This window comes from Bos javanicus, chromosome 17 (assembly GCF_032452875.1).
Source record: "Bos javanicus breed banteng chromosome 17, ARS-OSU_banteng_1.0, whole genome shotgun sequence".
Taxonomy (NCBI): Eukaryota; Metazoa; Chordata; class Mammalia; order Artiodactyla; family Bovidae; genus Bos; species Bos javanicus.
The window spans coordinates 66,679,137-66,695,919 of NC_083884.1; the positions used below are offsets into that span (position 1 = coordinate 66,679,137).

Here is a 16,783-nt window from a genome sequence, read left to right on the forward strand (position 1 = left end):
ACCCACACTTGGAGCAAATCTGGATGCATTTTACAGTTTCCCAATGTATGCATCTTGGTTTATTTTAGTAGAATAAAAGAGGTGAAAAAAAAAAGTTCTTCCTCCTATGGACTTAAGAAAAGTGGGGAGGTGACAGGGATGAAGTGGATTTTAAGATATGGCAAAGGTAAATTCTGGGGCACAAGAGATGTGGATTTGGGGCTCTAATAGAGATGGTTAGAGGTGGTTTTTGAGAGAGACAAGTGGATTCTGGGACACAGTAGAGGTAGGTTCCTGGACAAGGGTGAGATGGATTCTGGGACATGAAAGAGGTGAAGATTCTGGAAATCAGTAGAGGTGGGTTCTAGGAATGACCAAGGTGGATTCTGGGGCAAGGAGAGGTGGATTCTGGGACAGGGAGAGGTGGATTCTGGGGCGGTGGTGAGGTGAGAGGTGCGTTCTGGGACAGAACGGATGGCCTGTGGGCTGGCAGTCCCATTTGGTGTTCCCACAACCTACCTGTGCACAGTTTCCCTGGTGCCTGTCAAATGACCCGACCTGTGGCCCCTGTAGGCTTATTTGTCTTGCACAGGTCTTCCGTCAAACACCCCCTTGCTCAGAGAGGCGTCCCTGGGGCCTCCACCCCCGCATTCCGCCCTGCTGTTAAGCATCCTCCTCCTGTCCTGTCCTTTGTCCTGGTACCATTCAGCCTGGTAGGTGATTGTGGGTTTGTACCTGTGATTACTTGGGGCTTCCCCGGTGGCTCAGCTGGTAAAGAATTCACCTGCAATGTGGGAGACGGGGGTTCGATCCCTGGGTTGGGAAGATCCCCTGGAGAAGGGAACTGCTACCCACTCCAGTATTCTGACCTGGAGAATTCCGTGGACTGTATAGTCCATGGGGTCACAAAGAATCAGACACGACTGAGTGACTTTCACTTCCCCTGTGATCACTTGGGCATCCCCTTACCCTGGCTAGATGGTGACTCCCTGTAGGCAGGGGCCCTGTCGGAGCTCCCTGGACAGCAGCAGGGGTCAGCCCCATAGAGGGTGGTGGTGGTGGTGGTGGTTTAGTCTCTAAGTCGTGTCCAGACTCTTGCGACCCCGTGGACTGTAGCCCGCCAGGCTCCTCTGTCCATGGAATTCTCCAGGCAAGAATACTGGAGTGGGTTGCCATTCTCCAAAGAGGTTGCCCGGTAATGATAGAACAAATGCACTTTCCGTGATAACTAAGGATCTTGTCTGATTTGCGGTTTCATTCCAAGGGCCTAAGAGGCCTTATAAGTGTATGATGAATCAATACGTCAAGGAAAGAAGGGTGTCACGTCAGGGGCATGAGGAAGTGAGGGAGGGAAGGTGGGAGAGAGCAGAGGGGCAAATGTAGGAGGGAGAGTACCAGAGAGCAGAGAGAAAGGGACCAGGGAGGGAGAACGGACAGGGGCACCCAGGGAGAACCGGCAGCGGGGAATTAACGCCCGGTCGCCCCGCCTGCGCGCGCCCTGGGGCCGGGTGGGCAGTGCGTCTCCCCGCTCCGGGCCGTGGCCGCGCCCGCCAAAGCCACGCGAGGCGGGCTTCGCGGTCGGGGCCCCTGGTGACCCCACGCCCGTGGGGGGCGCAGCCGGGCGCCGGGGGTCTCGGCCCCGCCCCGCAGGCCGCCTCGCGCCCGCCCCGCCCGCGCCCCTTCCCCGAGCCGCCCGGCTGCGCGCGGCATTGTGGGAGTTGTGGTCCCCGCGGAGCGCAGCGCGGCGTCGGCACCGGCGAGGGGACCCGCTCGGCTCCGGCTCCGGCTCCAGCTCCGGCGGCTCCGCGGCGCGGGCAGGGGGCGTCCAGGCGTCCGCGCCCTCGGGCGGCGGCGTCGCCCCGGCCCCAGCGGCCGCCCCCTCCGCCCCGCGCGCCCGGGCACAGGTAAGCGGGGGTCTCCCAGGGCTGCGGGGCTGGAGGGCGGCGCGGCTGGGCCGATCCCTGCGAGACGGGGAGGAGGCGGCGGGGGCCGGGCGGCTGCAGGCCCACGGTCCCCACGCCCGGCGGTGCGGCTTCCGAAGATGTTCAGCGCCCCGCATCCTGGCCCCGCGGAGGGGCCCCCCGCCGCCCAGCGCTCGCTACGTGCTTGAGCGCCGCCGCTTCGGCAGTGTTCGCGGCCCGGGCATCCACCTCTTCCTCCCTGTGGCCCCTGGCGACCCTGTCCGCCGTGTTCACACCCCCGACCCGCATCACCCTCCTCGGTGACCATCCTCCTTGGTCCTTTTCCTGGGCTTGCTCTCCTCCCCCGACCCCTGTGCATCACCCACTTCCCCCGTTTCCCGTGGTGACCCTCCCTCACCTGTCCCATGAGGTATCACCTTAAGCCGTCTTCCCTAATCACGCACTTTTCCTGTCAATACTCTCCTCATCGTCCCATTCCTCATCCTGTCCCTCCCCTGCCCTCCTGGTGGTCACCATCTGTCTTAACCTATCCTGTGTCCTCCCCTTTCCCCCCAGTCTCCTGAGTGGGTGGGTACTGAAAAAGCTGGCCCAGAAGGTGAAGAGGAGAGGTCTTGGGTTCTCCGCAGCAGAGGGCTGGCCCTGGGCAGGCTCCTGGTTGCATGCATCACGCTTCTTGCCGTGCTTCTTGGAGGTCTTCTAGGGTGGCCTGACCATACCCTGAGAGTAAGCAGAAGCTCTTTAGCACTGGGCTGCCTCTTGAACTGGTGATGTAACTGGACTAACCAGGTTAGAGCTGAGTCTCTCTCCTAGATATTCATTGTACCCGAAGTTGTGTTCGATGGGACTTGTTCACCCAAAAGTGGCCACAAATTCAGACCCTATTCCCCAGAGCCGAGTGACTTTTAAGATCTGGAGTTATTGAACTAAGGACAGCCAGCAATGAGCTGTCCCCCTCCCTGAGGAGGACAGCAGTGGAACAGATGTGCAAAGAAAGCTGGAAATGACTGAGGCAAGAGCTGGGGGGTGGGTGGGGGGAGGGCAGGGATGGAGCTTGGTGACATTCATGCCCTCCTAGCTGGAGGGCTGGGGTCTAGGAGGGTCAGATGGTTAATAAACCAGTGCTTGATAAACTGCCAATCTCCTGCAAAGGTAAAGGTTTAAGTGTCACGTTTCGGCCATGAGCTTGTTAATCTACTTCTGGGCTTAGGTTCTGCCAGGATAGTTTGGCTAAAAGTAAGGGACAGGTGTGAAGAGTCCTTCCGTGAGCTCTCGGTACTGTTTGTGAATTCGTGAGCAGGGTCCAAAACTGGGGTTTGGGGCAGCAGGAGCCTCTGCTGTGTTTTGCTTCGAGCTCAGCCCAGGGAGCATTCATGGCTGGCGTTGTACAGAATGAGGCTTTCTGGGGGTGGGGTGGGGAGGGTTAGCAGTGTAGGTGTCCAGTAGAGAGAAGCCCCTGTCATCCACCCAGTCCCCGGGGGTCTTCATTTTGATTGATTTGAACCCTAGGCAAGGCTGATGGGAACTAACACTTAACAGGTGTTTGTTAAATGATCATCATCTCACTCTTGGAACCTTTAAGAAAAACCTTTCCTCCTGAGAGACTTGGTGTAAAAGTTCCAATTAGGGCTTCAGCTCAGTGAGGGGGGAAATCCTTTTAGTAAAAGTGCTTGTTATCACGCAGATGTTAGTTTCACACTGAATTTCAAGAATCCTGGGGTTCTGTTTGGGAGAAGGCTTGCAAGCAAAACACCTTTCTGCACGATTTGCCTTCCTTGGTATTTAAAAGGAAACAGCTGCCAGTGATGGGAGGGCCAAGCGAGGACCAGGGCCCGGGCGGGGTTGGGGAGGGGCTTTTTCCATTCAGGGACCCAGCCTTTCCCTTTCTCCTGAATCTGTGAGGAAATGGAGGACGCGTGAGGACAAAAATTTAGCTTCTAACCTCCCCACTCTTGTATTTTTCCTAGAAACATAAAAAATGTCCATGAATATTCAGCATGTGTGTTTCTGACTTACTAAATATCATAGTCAAGTGATTCAACCTAAGCTGGGAAGATAAAAAGTAGGGAGTTAAGGAGAAGCTAAGGGTTCCCTTTCATTTTAATAGCTCTGCATGTCTGGGGACAAATGAAAAAGTCTCTTGAGGTGTGTAGCAACAAGAGTTTACCTCTGGCTGCTGGAATTCTCACTGCTGAGGTACCTTTCCCTGACGGCCCACCTTTGGTTTGCTGGCTCATAGGGATGGGAGTCCACATGTCACAGAAGTCGTTAGATGATGACCTGATCGTAAGCACTTTCAACCCGTCATTCCCCTCGACACAGATGCGCAAACTGAGTTAGAGAGAGGAGTGACCTGCCCAGTTTGGGTTCTTAACCTTTCTGCTATGTTGCAAGAACGTTTAGGCCAAATTTAGTCCCCAGAGAAAGGGGACTAAACAGCTTTCCTGTTTTTGTTAGTTGCCTTCTATTCCTGGGGGAGAGGAGAGAGGGTGCTGCTGCTGCTGCTAAGTAGCTTCAGTCGTGTCCGACTCTGTGCGACCCCATAGACGGCAGCCCACCAGGCTCCCCCGTCCCTGGGATTCTCCAGGCAAGAACACTGGAGTGGGTTGCCATTTCCTTCTCCAATGAGTGAAAGTGAAAAGTGAAAGTGAAGTCGCTCAGTCGTGTCCGACTCTTAGCGACCCCATGGACTGCAGCCCACCAGGCTCCTCCATCCATGGGATTTTCCAGGCAAGAGTACTGGAGTGGGGTGCCATTGCCTTCTCCGGAGAGAGGGTAGTACCAAACAAAATTTCCGAATTATTCTCGAGATGAGGGAATGTTACTACACATGTAGTAGAACATAGACTTGGCTGTTCTCATCTGATTAAAAAGAAGGTGGGCAAAGAGTTTCAACTGGGAAACATCTCTGGGTTTTTTTGTTTTTAGTTTTATTGGAGTAGAGTTGCTTTACGTGTTGTGTTAGCTTCTTCTGCACAGGAAAATGAATCAGCCATACTTACACATAGATCCCCTCTCTTTTGGATTCCCCTCCCATTTAGGTGACCAGAGCGCATTGCATTAGTTAGGGTTCTCCTGCTGTACAGTATGTTCCTATCAGCTGTTTATTTTATACATAGTATCAATAGTGTTTATGTGTCAACTGGCAATGAGACAGCTGGGCTCTGATCATCTTTTAGATTATTAGGATAATAAGTGTGCTAGACATTGGCCCGAAACATAAGTGAGCTACGTGGTAAAACGCTTCTGTCTGGTTTGGAGGCAGAGTCCAGAAAGGGTTTCTATTTCTCTCTCCTCATTCTGTCCATCGTTTCACTTCATAATACCATGGTGAGGCCAGTAGGTAGCCTCCCAAGCGAGTAGACAGAAAATGCCCAGTGTCTGCCACAGATTGACCCCAGGGAGCCCACTTGCTTTTCCAGCTTGATTTAAGCCCAGCCTGTGTCAGAAGGGGAAGAGAGATTAAATAAACAAGAATGATGAAGTGCTCTGAAAGAGAAAGTAAAATGGAGAACATGAGGTTTTAAGTGCCTTTGCCATTTGTAAGATGCTTTTGAATCCAGATTTCTCTTTAATAAAAACTACAAGAGAGTTGGCTTCCCTACTGGTCAAGTGGTTAAGATTCCCAGCTTCCACTGCAGAGGGTGAGGGTTCAGTCCCTGGTCAGGCAAGTTCCATTACAGAGATTTAGGGAGAAGCAGCATTTATCACATGCCTCCTTTACAAGAGAGCGGCAGCAGATCCTGCTTTGAAGTGAGATGGGCTTTGTGTCCCTGCCCTCGCTGGGGGTGAGTTATGGGACCTCTCTGAGCCTCAGTTTCCTCATCCGTAAAGTGGGGATCATAGCTCCTCCTGAGGATGACAAAACAGATGGGACTGCTGCAATTATCCAACAGTACTTGACCCAGATTAGACACCAGCAGCGATTTGGGAAATGGGGGAAGAATGCACAAAAGGAGAAGTGTGTCCTCTTCCAACAGGGATCTGATAAAACCATCTGGGGCTTTTTGCATTTTCCGAGTGTAAAAATTGATGCCGGTTTATTATTATTATTTTTAATCCCAGGTTTGGATTGCCTAAAAATCATTGCACGGTGACCCGCCCCACGTTCTAAGGCGACCTCAAGCCATTCCTTCGCCGCCGCCTGCAGGGACTCCCTCCGGGACTGGAGCGGTGGGCACAGAGGTCGGTCCATGCCACCCGCGGCAGCAGCCCAGGACCCGCGGCCGCCATGCCCCCGCCGGCCCCGGCCGCCCCCCGCCCCCGGCGCTAGGCTGCACGGTGTGGGTGCCCTCGGGACCCCCGAGGACTGACCTCGGCTGACCTCGCTTCGGACCCCCGTCAGCTCCCCCCAAAATGTCGCTCGAGTGGCTGGTGGCCTGGGGCTGGTCGCTGGATGGCCTGAGGGACTGCATCGCCGCCGGCATCCAGTCGGTGCGGGACTGCGACACCACGGCGGCGGTCAGCGTGGCCTGCCTGCTGGCCCTGTTCGTGTGGTACTGTTACCACGTGGGCCGCGAGCAGCCCCGGGCCTACGCCTCGGTCAACGCCCTGATGCAGGGCCCCGACGCGGCGGGGCTGCAGAACGGCTTCGTGTACTGCCAGTCGGCCGAGTGCGTGCGCTGCAGCCACAGCGAGGGCCTCAACCAGAAGCTCTACCACAACCTGCAGGAGTACGCCAAGCGCTACTCGTGGTCCGGCATGGGCCGCATCCACAAGGGCATCCGCGAGCAGGGCCGCTACCTCAGTAGCCGGCCGTCCATCCAGAAGCCCGAGGTCTTCTTCCTGCCCGACCTGCCCACCGCGCCCTACTTCTCGCGGGAGGCCCAGAAGCACGACGTGGAGCTGCTGGAGCGCAACTTCCAGACCATCCTGTGCGAGTTCGAGACCCTGTACAAAGCCTTCTCAAACTGCAGCCTCCCGCAGGGCTGGAAGATGAACAGCACCCCCAGCGGGGAGTGGGTCACCTTTTACTTGGTCAACCAGGGGGTCTGCGTCCCCCGGAACTGCAGGAAGTGCCCACGGACGTACCGCTTGCTGGGAAGCCTTCGGACCTGTATTGGCAACAATGTTTTTGGGAACGCGTGCCTCTCCGTGCTGAGCCCCGGCACCGTCATCACGGAGCACTACGGCCCCACCAACATCCGCGTCCGGTGCCATTTAGGTAGGTGGCGGGGGCGGGGCCTCCGGTCCTAAGTCCGGCCCCATGAAAGCTACGCGCTTCCTGGCACTCTGATCAAAAATCGATGGGTCAGGTGTACACAGTGTTGGCAGCAGAGACTGAGTCAAAAAAGAAAGGCGTGGTCAGCATTAACCTATCCTGTGACAGGTGCTCCATCAGAGGCCCTGTCTGCCCTGTCGGGGGCGGGAGCTGCCAACTGCATGTGACTGTCGAGGGCCTGATATGTGGCCTGTGCAACTAAGGAGCTCGATTTTTACTTTAATCCAAAATTTAAAATCTGTGGTGGCTGCTGTATGGAACAGAGTAGCTCTAGAGCCAGAGGCTCTTGAGGTGGTTCTGGAGGTTCGTCAGGACGTCCAGGAGGCTGGAAGATAACCAGAGTGCCTTCCTAATCACAAGGAGGAGGTGATGCTTGGTGTTACATTGATTTTGTTCAGCCTCTAAGGAGGTTGGTAATAGGCGTAGTGTGTATAGCAGTGGTTTTGAGAACAGGGTCTGAAGTCAGGTTGCCTGTGTTTGGGTCCTGGCTCCACCACGAGCTGGCTGGGTTCCTTTTGGGCAAGTCAGTCCACCTCTCTGGGCCTCAGTTTCTCCATTTGGAAAGTGGAGGTAAAAAAGACCATTTCTTACAGAGCTGTGTTGGTAGTGTGAGTTGTGAAGCCTTTGTTCAAGCAGAGCCTGCTAGAGAGTGTTGTTGTTTAGTTGTTAAGTCGTGTCCAACTCTTTGCAACTCCATGGACTATAGCCCGCCAGGCTCCTCTGTCCGTGGGATTTCCTAGGCAAGAACACTGGAGTGGGAGTGTTCTTGAGAGTGAGTACTCGATTAAAGCAGGCTCAAATGCTACTCGGTGAAGAGGGATATTAGTTCTCCAGAATGCCTCCTCCCTGGTGAGTCGAGAGAACATGTTGGTTACCAGGGCAACAGTGCCACAGGTTAGTACCCCACACCAGAAGAGCCCGGGCGAGGCCCGGCTTAGCGGGGTGACCGCCCCAGCTGTGGCGCGGAGGGGGCACAAGCACGTGGAGGAGCCCAGGATGGGCTGGAGCAGGGGGGCAGAACTGGGCTCCGCACTGGACCTCGGGTCTGCCGGGGGCCTGAGCCCCTCTCCCCTGGGCCCCTCTGTCCTCCTGTGCTGTCTGTGAGGATTGGACAGAGGGCTTTACTGCTTCAAAGCAAAAGAAAATTAGATTCAGGCAGTTGACATCGTTTTGCGTATTTCAAGAGTAAAAGCAGGACACGATCGGGGCCCTGGAGGGAGTGGCCTGGCTTCATGGCCGGCTGTGGGACTTTGCATAGTAATTGTATCTCTCTGGGCTTCAGCCTCCACATCTGTAGGATGAGCAGATGGTACTCACAGGAATGTTGAGAGGTTTCGACAGAGTGACATCTTCCATGGGCACATGACACAGCGCCTGGCACGTAGCAACGTTCGATAAGGGCAGCGGGGACCTTAATGCTCAAACGGTCTGTGGGGCAGTGTGAAAAGCTAATCCACGGAACGCGGTCCTGCCCCCAGGAGACAGCAGCAAACGTGCAGACTCCGGAAGCACACACACCTGGACTCAGATGCTGGCTTAGCCCGTTTGCCAAGCGGCCTTGGGTAGGCTCCGAAGCTGCGCCTCTGTTTTCTCCTCTCTACAGAGAAGGCAATGGTACCCCACTCCAGTACTCTTGCCTGGAAAATCCCATGGATGGAGGAGCCTGGAAGGCTGCAGACCATGGGGTCGCTGAGAGTCGGACACAACTGAGCGACTTCACTTTCACTTTTCACTATCATGCATTGGAGAAGGAAATGGCAACCCACTCCAGTGTTCTTGCTTGGAGAATCCCAGGGACGGGGCATCCTGGTGGGCTGCCGTCTCGGGGGTCGCACAGAGTCGGACACGACTGAAGTGACTTCAGCAGCAGCAGCAGTGGGGGTAGTACCCAGCTGGAGGGCTGTTTGGACAGTTAGGAGTATGTCCTGTGTGTTAAGTGCTTGGCAGGTGGAGGGCAGTCAGGTAAAGGGGGCTCTGGTTAATCAGAGATGTGAGATGATCGTCTTAAATGATGGTCGTGGTCAGTATGGTCTGTGTGACGCACTGGGATGTGCTCTGAGCACAGGGGACCTGGGCGCTGCAGGTTGGCTGCTCTGGGGAGAAGGGTCTGACCCTGTGGGACCCCGGGACCACTCGGGCGGAGCGAGGGAAGAGCCGTCCCCTGGGGCAGGGAAGTCCGCTGGTGGGCTGAGCTTGGCCCAGGAGGTGGGAGCACACCACAGGGCCACCCCGTCAGCTGAGGAATTGAGGCTGTGGGCACAGGGAGCAATGCTGTTCTTCTTAAAGGCTCTCCTTGTCTTTTGAAAGCTTCAGAGCGATGCGTAGGGAAGGGCATCTGAGGCAGAACTCCGGGCAGCGTGAGTAGGAAGGGCTGGTGGCAAGAGCACCCAGGATCCGCCCCCTGGGTCTTAACGCCTGTTGTGTATCGGTGCCGTGTACGCGCGCGTTTGTAATGCGTGTCTGCACGGGCCTCTTTATGACCTGTCATTCCTGTCCCCAAGTGCCGCTGCCACTAGAGAAACTGGGTCACCCGCGTCACCTGGGCAGCAGGCGGTGCTGGAAGGCGGCCCACCGGTGTGGGCTGTGCCGTGGCCAGGGCGAGTGCCGGGGCTGGGTAGCTCTGTTTCCTTCTCTTCTCTGTCCTGCCTACATGATCCACCCAGAAAGGAAACAGGACGTGTGAGACTCACGTGACCTTGTGTGTTGACTGGGGGGTCCAGAGAACGAGGTCAGAGGCAGGGAGGGCCTGGTGCGTGCTGGTGGCCACCCCTCCACTAGTTAACCTGGCCGTCGTGGGGAGGCCCCTGCGGTTCCAGGACTGTGCCCTGGAACTGCACACACACGCCCGCCTCCTTTTCTGCCTTCTGTCCTCATGGGGACTGGGGGTGTCGTTTCTCTGTGTGACTGCAGCCCCAGCGTCTCCAGTTGGCACAAGTTTGCCTAGCCTGCTCCAAGCTTCCACTAGACGTGGCATCACTTAACTCCTCTCCACGCTGCCCAGCCATCACCCCGCAGCGTGTAGGGGCCGCAGTGTCCCCAGCCACTACCACAGACCTCCAGGGAACCGCCTCTGGAACTAACTAGGCAGATGTTAGCCAGGAGGCAGGTGCCCGGCCCGCAGGAAAGGGCAGAGGAAAATACACGTGCGTGTCCACATTCTCGTCAGGAAGCCCAGACAGGCTCTCGTCCCTTCGTGAGTGTTGCTGGTGTTCTTAGCCGTCTGGATGGGTGATGCAAGTGGGTCAGCTCGTGTCTGCCTTGCCCGCCCTGCAGGCCAGCTGCCAGCCTCCTGAGGCAGGGCCTCGCTGGACAGAGCCCTTTCTCCTCTCTCTCGTCTCCATTCGTGGGTGGTGGAGACGAAGCAGCAAGCCCTGAGCCAGAGAGACCGGGGACGCAGGACCGCCGAGGCAGCGTGGGGGCCTGTCTGTCCCCAGGAGCCACCCAGATGCTCTGTCTGTGGGGGTGCTGACTGTTCCTGCCAGCCAGGCTGGCTCTGGCAGTCGGCGGGGATGGTGGGCCGCAGGGAGGCTGGGAAACAGGGGAGGGAGGCGGAGGAGAGGGAACTGGGGCTGGGAAGCACAAGCCAGGCTGTCTTTCTGTTGTACTGTGGGGACTGGTAGTGAATCACTATCCAGAGAGAGGGGAGCTCCTTTCTGAAACCCTGGGGTAGACTGTCCCTGCAGAGAGCCACCCATTCCTAAAGGTCTTTTGCACCCAACCAAGCAGTGAGGGGACACACGGAAGGATGTGGCCCGCGGGGCTCTCCATCGGAGCCAGTGAGTGGCAGGCTGAACCCCTTTACGACCCTGACCTCCCCCCAGCAGTTGTCACAGTAGTGGGAGAGGGTGGTTCCAGAGGCAGAATGGACTATGTCAGCTGACCCAGTGAATGTACTGTTGAGAGCTGAAACTGACCGTCTGCGGGGAAATTGACAACCAAACTTAGCATCACTGCTACTGACGTGTCAGCTCGCAATTCATCATATGGTCTAGTGTTAGACCAGCCTGTTCCAGGGAGCCAGACAGACTGGGGTTTGAATTTCAGTTCCTGCAGGACTGAATAGCACTCCCAGCTGGTCACTGAACTTCTCTAAGGCTCAGTTGCTGCATCTGGAAAGCATGTGAAGTGATGTCTGTAAAGTGTGTGTTTAATGCAAACCCCTGCTCGCAGTAAGTCTTCAGTGGTTGGTAGCAAGGACAGTGGTCACACAGCCTGGAAGGCAAGTATGCCCATGGCCCCTCTTTACAGATGAAGAGCTACGGCCCAGAAAGGTGGAGTGATTTGCTTAAAGTCACCTAGCACGTAAAGGTGGTTGTCTGACCCCAGGTCCTCTGTCTTGCCCTCTCCTCCTCACGGCCTCTATTTCAATTCTGCCTCCATCCATGCTTCCTGGAGCCATCCATTTGTGGTTCAGGGGCTACATGAAATCCTCGGGGGGACATTAAATCAGAGTGGTGGGTGCCGACTGGCCAGGGTAGTGATTGTCAGGCTGGGACGCTGGAGACAGAACCTCACCATGCCAGCGCCTCTTGCAGGGCCTGCTGCCTCCCAGGTTGGGCCCCCTCACCCTCTTCTGAATCAGTTAGGTGGCTACAGGGTGCCTAGGCGACCAGAGTGCCAGGGGCCCGGCGCCCTTTAGACCCTCGGGCTGAATATGGGGGCGTGAACGTGCACGCACAGCAGCGTTTCAACCAGACCCCGTGTCCGCGGTTATATACCCGAGCCCCCTGCCCCGTGCTTGTGTTGAACACAACGGCTCCCTCTCTGAGGGTGTCAGTCTGTTACCTCTCAAAGCTCGACGTTTCTTTAGGGGTGTCTCCGGCTCCCCAGAGTGAGGCTGGGGAAACTTGGCATGTGAACACGCCATGCTCGGGCCTTGCAATGGACCCCAAGGTGGGGGCACCGTGAGGGTCTTAGCGTCTTTACTCTCAGCTGGAGTAGCCCTTGCCTCTCGCACAGGTGGAGGTCTGATCCCACCTCCCTCGACCTCTAGGGGTCCCCCGGGTGGGCTTCAGGAGTCTCCAGGTGAGGTGTAAGCCTTGGTCGGCCTGTGCTTTCATCAGAGGCGTCCCTGGCCCAGAGCAGATTAAGCCATGGGAGGAGGAAGCTTTTCTAGGGAACACAGTGGGGATCTGGGTGCACAGCCTGGCTCTGTCCTAGCAAACTGTGCCCCGTGCCCCCTCCAATCGGGGCTCCCGAGGGGTGAGGGGGGAGAAGCTGGGGCTTCGGAAGTAGAGTGCCCCCCCAAAGGCTGCCCTCCTGACTTCCAGCATCCTGGCCCTGCCCCTCTTCATCCTCTCCTGTCTCCTCTCCCCCAGGTCTGAAAACTCCAAGCGGCTGTGAACTGGTTGTGGGAGGGGAGCCCCAGTGCTGGGCAGAAGGTCGCTGCCTCCTCTTCGATGATTCCTTCCTGCACACCGCGTTCCATGAAGGTGAGTGCCTGTCTGCTGTGGCCGCCTTTAAATACATACATATATATGCTTATATATACTTCAATTTTATCTCTTTAGAGTTGTTTCTGGTTTCCAGAAAAACTGAGCAGAAAGTCCAGAATGTTTGCCCCTTGATGTGGCCTTTCCCCGCACGTGTTTTCCCTTTAACGTTTTGCATGGCCATGGCACGTTTGTGAACGGTGGCCGCGTCATAGTTTACAAGAAGGTTGACCCTTGCTGTCGTCCATTCTGTGGGCTTGGACAGATGTCGTGGGTCCGCCACGGGAGGAGCGCACGCAGTAGCTTTCCTTCCCTAAACGTGCTCTGTGCTCTGCTCCGAACCCTCTGGGGCCCTCTCCTAGGGTTTGTTCAGAGAGAAGGCAAGCCTGCGCTCTGTGCCAGGGGGCAGGAGGGGTCGCTGCCCGCGCGGGCCCATCTCCGTCGGGGTCCTGGCTCAGGGCGCTTTGACCCTCTGCTCTCTCGCCGCCCTCCCCTCCCCTCCCCTCCCCCAGGTCCGGCGGAGGACGGCCCGCGGGCGGTTTTCATGGTGGATCTGTGGCACCCACATGTCGCGGCGGCCGAGCGGCAGGCCCTGGATTTCATCTTTGCTCCAGGACGATGAGGACGTTGGTTGCGCTGGAGTCACCAGGAGAGACAGTGGGTCTGCCTGGGCAGACGGGGGTGCGGCCCAACCCCCTGGCCCCGTTTGGACCCCATGCTCAGAAACCTGCCTCAACCGAGAGCTCGCATTTGGGACTTTTGTTTTTTAAGATCACATTGGGTCCCTTTTTCCTTTGGTTATTGAACAATAGGGAATTTCCAGCTTGTATTTCCTTAGATTTTTTTCTCCCTTCCCATCGTTTGCTTCAGCGATTCCTTTCTGCCTAAAAGCGCGTTCCTTTGCTCTGCGACGAGACCCGGTGTCCCTGTCGTCTGGTGTCACACGCGCTGCTACTTGGTCTTGTTAGTGCTCTGAAGTAGAGTCGCCAAACGGTTACTTGTCTGAATGTAATAACGTAAATCTTCTTGTGGTCATCTTAAGAGGAAAAAAAACACACAAAAAAACAACCAAAAAACTGCAAAGCAGAGAGCTGGCGAACACGGCCTCTACTGCTGTTACAGTCACCAGGGGGCCCTTCCGCTGCCCCGGGGCAGGGGGCAGTCTGCAGCCAGCATCGCCACCCAGCCCCGGCCGGCTCCGGCATTGGCAGGGTGGCCCTGGTCAGGGGCAGGGCCAACCCACCATCGCTCATCTCACCCCGAGCCCCGTGAGTTCGCTCACGGCAAGAGCCTTGGGCTGGCGGGACCAGAGGCTTCTCTGTAAACGTGGCTTTCTGAACAGAGCCAGGGTTGGCGTCTGCTCTTTCGAGAGCCCAGCCGGGGCTCCCTCAGATCAGCCTCTGAACGTGTGATTCGCTTACCTCACTGCCTACAGAAGCCCTACTGCCAAACCGGGCCCGGGAGGTTCCCCGCTTGAGCTGTGTGGAGTCCACGGCGCTGAGCGTTCAGACCACCAGGCTGGCCCATGGGCGCCAAGGTGGGGCAAGCAAGGCCTCCCTCCTCCAGGGACGTTCTGGAAAAGCCTTTATCTGGCAAAACTGGGAATCGTAGGTCCGCCTAGGACGTGTCTGTTTTTTGCTTTGGAGTTCTGCTGCCTGTGATTTTCCATTTGTCTGTCTGTACATAAACGTTCAAACGCTGGGCTCAGAGATCATACTGGGGTCGGCCTGTGCCTGTCACTGCACAAGGGTGTGGCCCTGGCCCCCTCAAGCCAGCGTGTGCTCGTGAGGACGCTGGGCGACCTGCAGACCCAAAGAGTCCACAGCCTCAGCCCTGGCTTGTTGGTCTCCTGTGAAGGACATGGCTGGGTTCTGGCACCAAGTCTGGAAATGGCCCATGTCAGCCGATGTGTAAAGGAGTCGCCGCCGGCCACACGAGAGAAGCGTTTTTGGAATAACGTATTATTGCAGAGTTGGGCTGATAAAGCCATGGAGCGGCATGGAACACAGTTTGTCCCGTGTCCGGGTCCAGCGTGAAGAAACCGTGTCTGCATTTGAGTACACTTTCTACACATCTTTTTCAGCGATTAGGATGCAGGAAAGGGCAGAGATTTCTGCCCCACCCGAAGTCTTTCTTCTCCTCCTCCAGTTTCTTGTCAAAGAGTCACTGAGGTGCATGATCTGTCTGCATCCTGACTGCTGTCCGTCTACAAAGCCGGCAGCCCACACCCGTCCCCAGCTGCCTGTGCTCCTGTAACGTGGCTGGGGACCAGGAGGTAAATAAAAGATCTTGCTGAAAACCAGAGTGAAGTGGTGAAGGTAGTATGTGGTGAAGGTGGTGTGACGTGACTTGGGCGGAAGCTCCGGGAGGGGCTTGTATGAGCTGGAGGCTCTTGGTTCCTGGATCATGTCACAGAGACAGGTGGGGCCCCTGAAGGTGGTCACATGCAGTGAAGGAAGCAAAGTGTAGTTCTGATCCTGGGGGTGGGGGAAGGAGTGGACCCATGGAATGTTCAGCAACTGCAGGCTTCAGCCCCAGGCAGAGAACCAGGACCCTACCCTGCCTCAGAAAAACTGAGGAGTCGGGACTCAATGCCGGGAACTTGCTCCCGTGTCCCCTTGGGCCAGTCACTGTCCTTCACAATGGAGACACAGCGACATCGGTCCCCTTCCTGCCACCGCGGCAGTTCTGAGCAGTTAGGGAGAAACAGATGAACAGGGTGAACTCACCGGGCCAGTGGTAGAGGCAGCCAGTGGCGCCGCGTTGCCTGTGTCTAACCTCAGGGCCCGGACCCTCGACGGCTGCATTTTGAATCTTGCCGCTTAGAAGAGGGACCAGGGCTCTGGTGACCTGGAGCTGCCCGGCTGCTGGGTGTCTTCACAGCAAGGCTGGCTGGGCCGCCATGGCAAGCAAGTAGAGGGAAGAGCGCCTGGCGCTCCGGGCCGCGATGTTTCTCACTCCCTTGAAGGGTGCGTTCCCAACTTGGCAATTGCTAAAGTAATTCACACGTCGCGGCGGGGGATGCCCAAGATGAGAGAGGGGAGCTGGCCTGCCTGCCCAGCTTCGGATGGGAAGCCCTACCTTCCACCCGGAGACCGCCTGCCCCAGCTGGCTAAGCCAGAGCGGTTGCTCAGTGTGACAAGGTCATCTCCCAGGTCTTCTGTGCACCTGCTCATCATCCCCCAAAGTCACCTAAATTGGGTTCTGAGCTCTCCTTGGTGACATCGAGTGCCCTGCAGCATGTGGCGGGAAAGGGGGAGGTTAGTCCTCACTCATTGATTTTGGACTTTACACAGTATGGTCACCTGGGGGGCTGTTGAGAAACACTGGTACCTTCCCTCCCCGCCCCCCAAGGCATTCCTGTTCTTTGTTTCAGCTCATTTTCTGAGCTGAAGCTCCTGTGTAGCTGGGGCTGAGCGTCGTTGCCATGAGTAGCAGAGATGATGAGGCCTGTGAAACCAGCCAGCTGGAGGGTCGGGGCTGAGCTGTGTCCCTGTGACGCTGGGCTCAGGCCTCCTAACCTTGTTCTGTAGGGGACAGCCACTGTTTCTAACACCCTTCTCCAACGGTACTTTGAGGAGCCTCTTGTAAGAGCGTTAACTTTCCCATTCTCAGTCCTTGGGTTTCCAGGACTTGACCCAATCCCAGCTGCAGGACTGGGCATATATAACTCATACCTGACCAATCAGAGCTTTCCAGATTCCTGGGTACTTAGGATTGGGTCAAGGCTGGGCACATGACCCACGTCTGACCAATCAGAGCCTTCCAAACTCAGGTCCTCAGGGATTGGGTCAGGGCTGGGCACATGACCCACATCTGACCAATCAGAGCCTTCCAAACTCTTAGGTCCTCAGGGATTGGGTCAGGGCTGGGCACAGGACCGCAGTTCTTTCCTGGGACCATTGAGAAAAAGGCAACTGTTGATGGGATGGGAGTGGGGAATCCAGAGTGAAGAAAATCTGAGAGTGAAACCCACAGAGGAGAGCAGGTCTCATCTTGTGGAGATACCTGAATCCTGATAGAGCTTTGCCTGGAAGCAGCCCTACCTCTGGACTTTTCCATCACACGAACCAATAAATGCTAACTCACGTCCAAGTTGTTTCTGTCTGTTGCTCCACAGAAGTCCAGATCCACTTTGTGCCTGATGCTCCCTGGCCTAGGATTAAAGTGAAGTTTCAGGAAGATAGTATCTTGGTGAGCTGTGGGTGGGTGGGAAGCGCTCCCTACGTGTT

At 56.6% G+C, this 16,783-nt stretch overlaps 1 protein-coding gene across 2 annotated transcripts in view; it reads left to right on the plus strand.

The window, feature by feature from the left end:
- ASPHD2 (aspartate beta-hydroxylase domain containing 2) overlaps positions 1-14,855 on the plus strand; it is a 32,538-nt gene extending 17,683 nt beyond the window's left edge. Inside the window, exons 1-4 of one of the 2 annotated variants that reach the window (XM_061385211.1) lie at positions 1,217-1,883; positions 5,964-7,062; positions 12,438-12,551; positions 13,064-14,855. In XM_061385211.1, the coding sequence (XP_061241195.1) occupies positions 6,255-7,062; positions 12,438-12,551; positions 13,064-13,173 (1,032 nt within the window). In that variant the 5' untranslated portion in view covers positions 1,217-1,883; positions 5,964-6,254 and the 3' untranslated portion in view covers positions 13,174-14,855. Of the gene's footprint in view, positions 1-1,216; positions 1,884-5,963; positions 7,063-12,437; positions 12,552-13,063 lie in introns of those variants that run through there. The other variant, XM_061385212.1, reaches the window with a different exon arrangement.
- Positions 14,856-16,783: the final 1,928 nt, after the last annotated feature.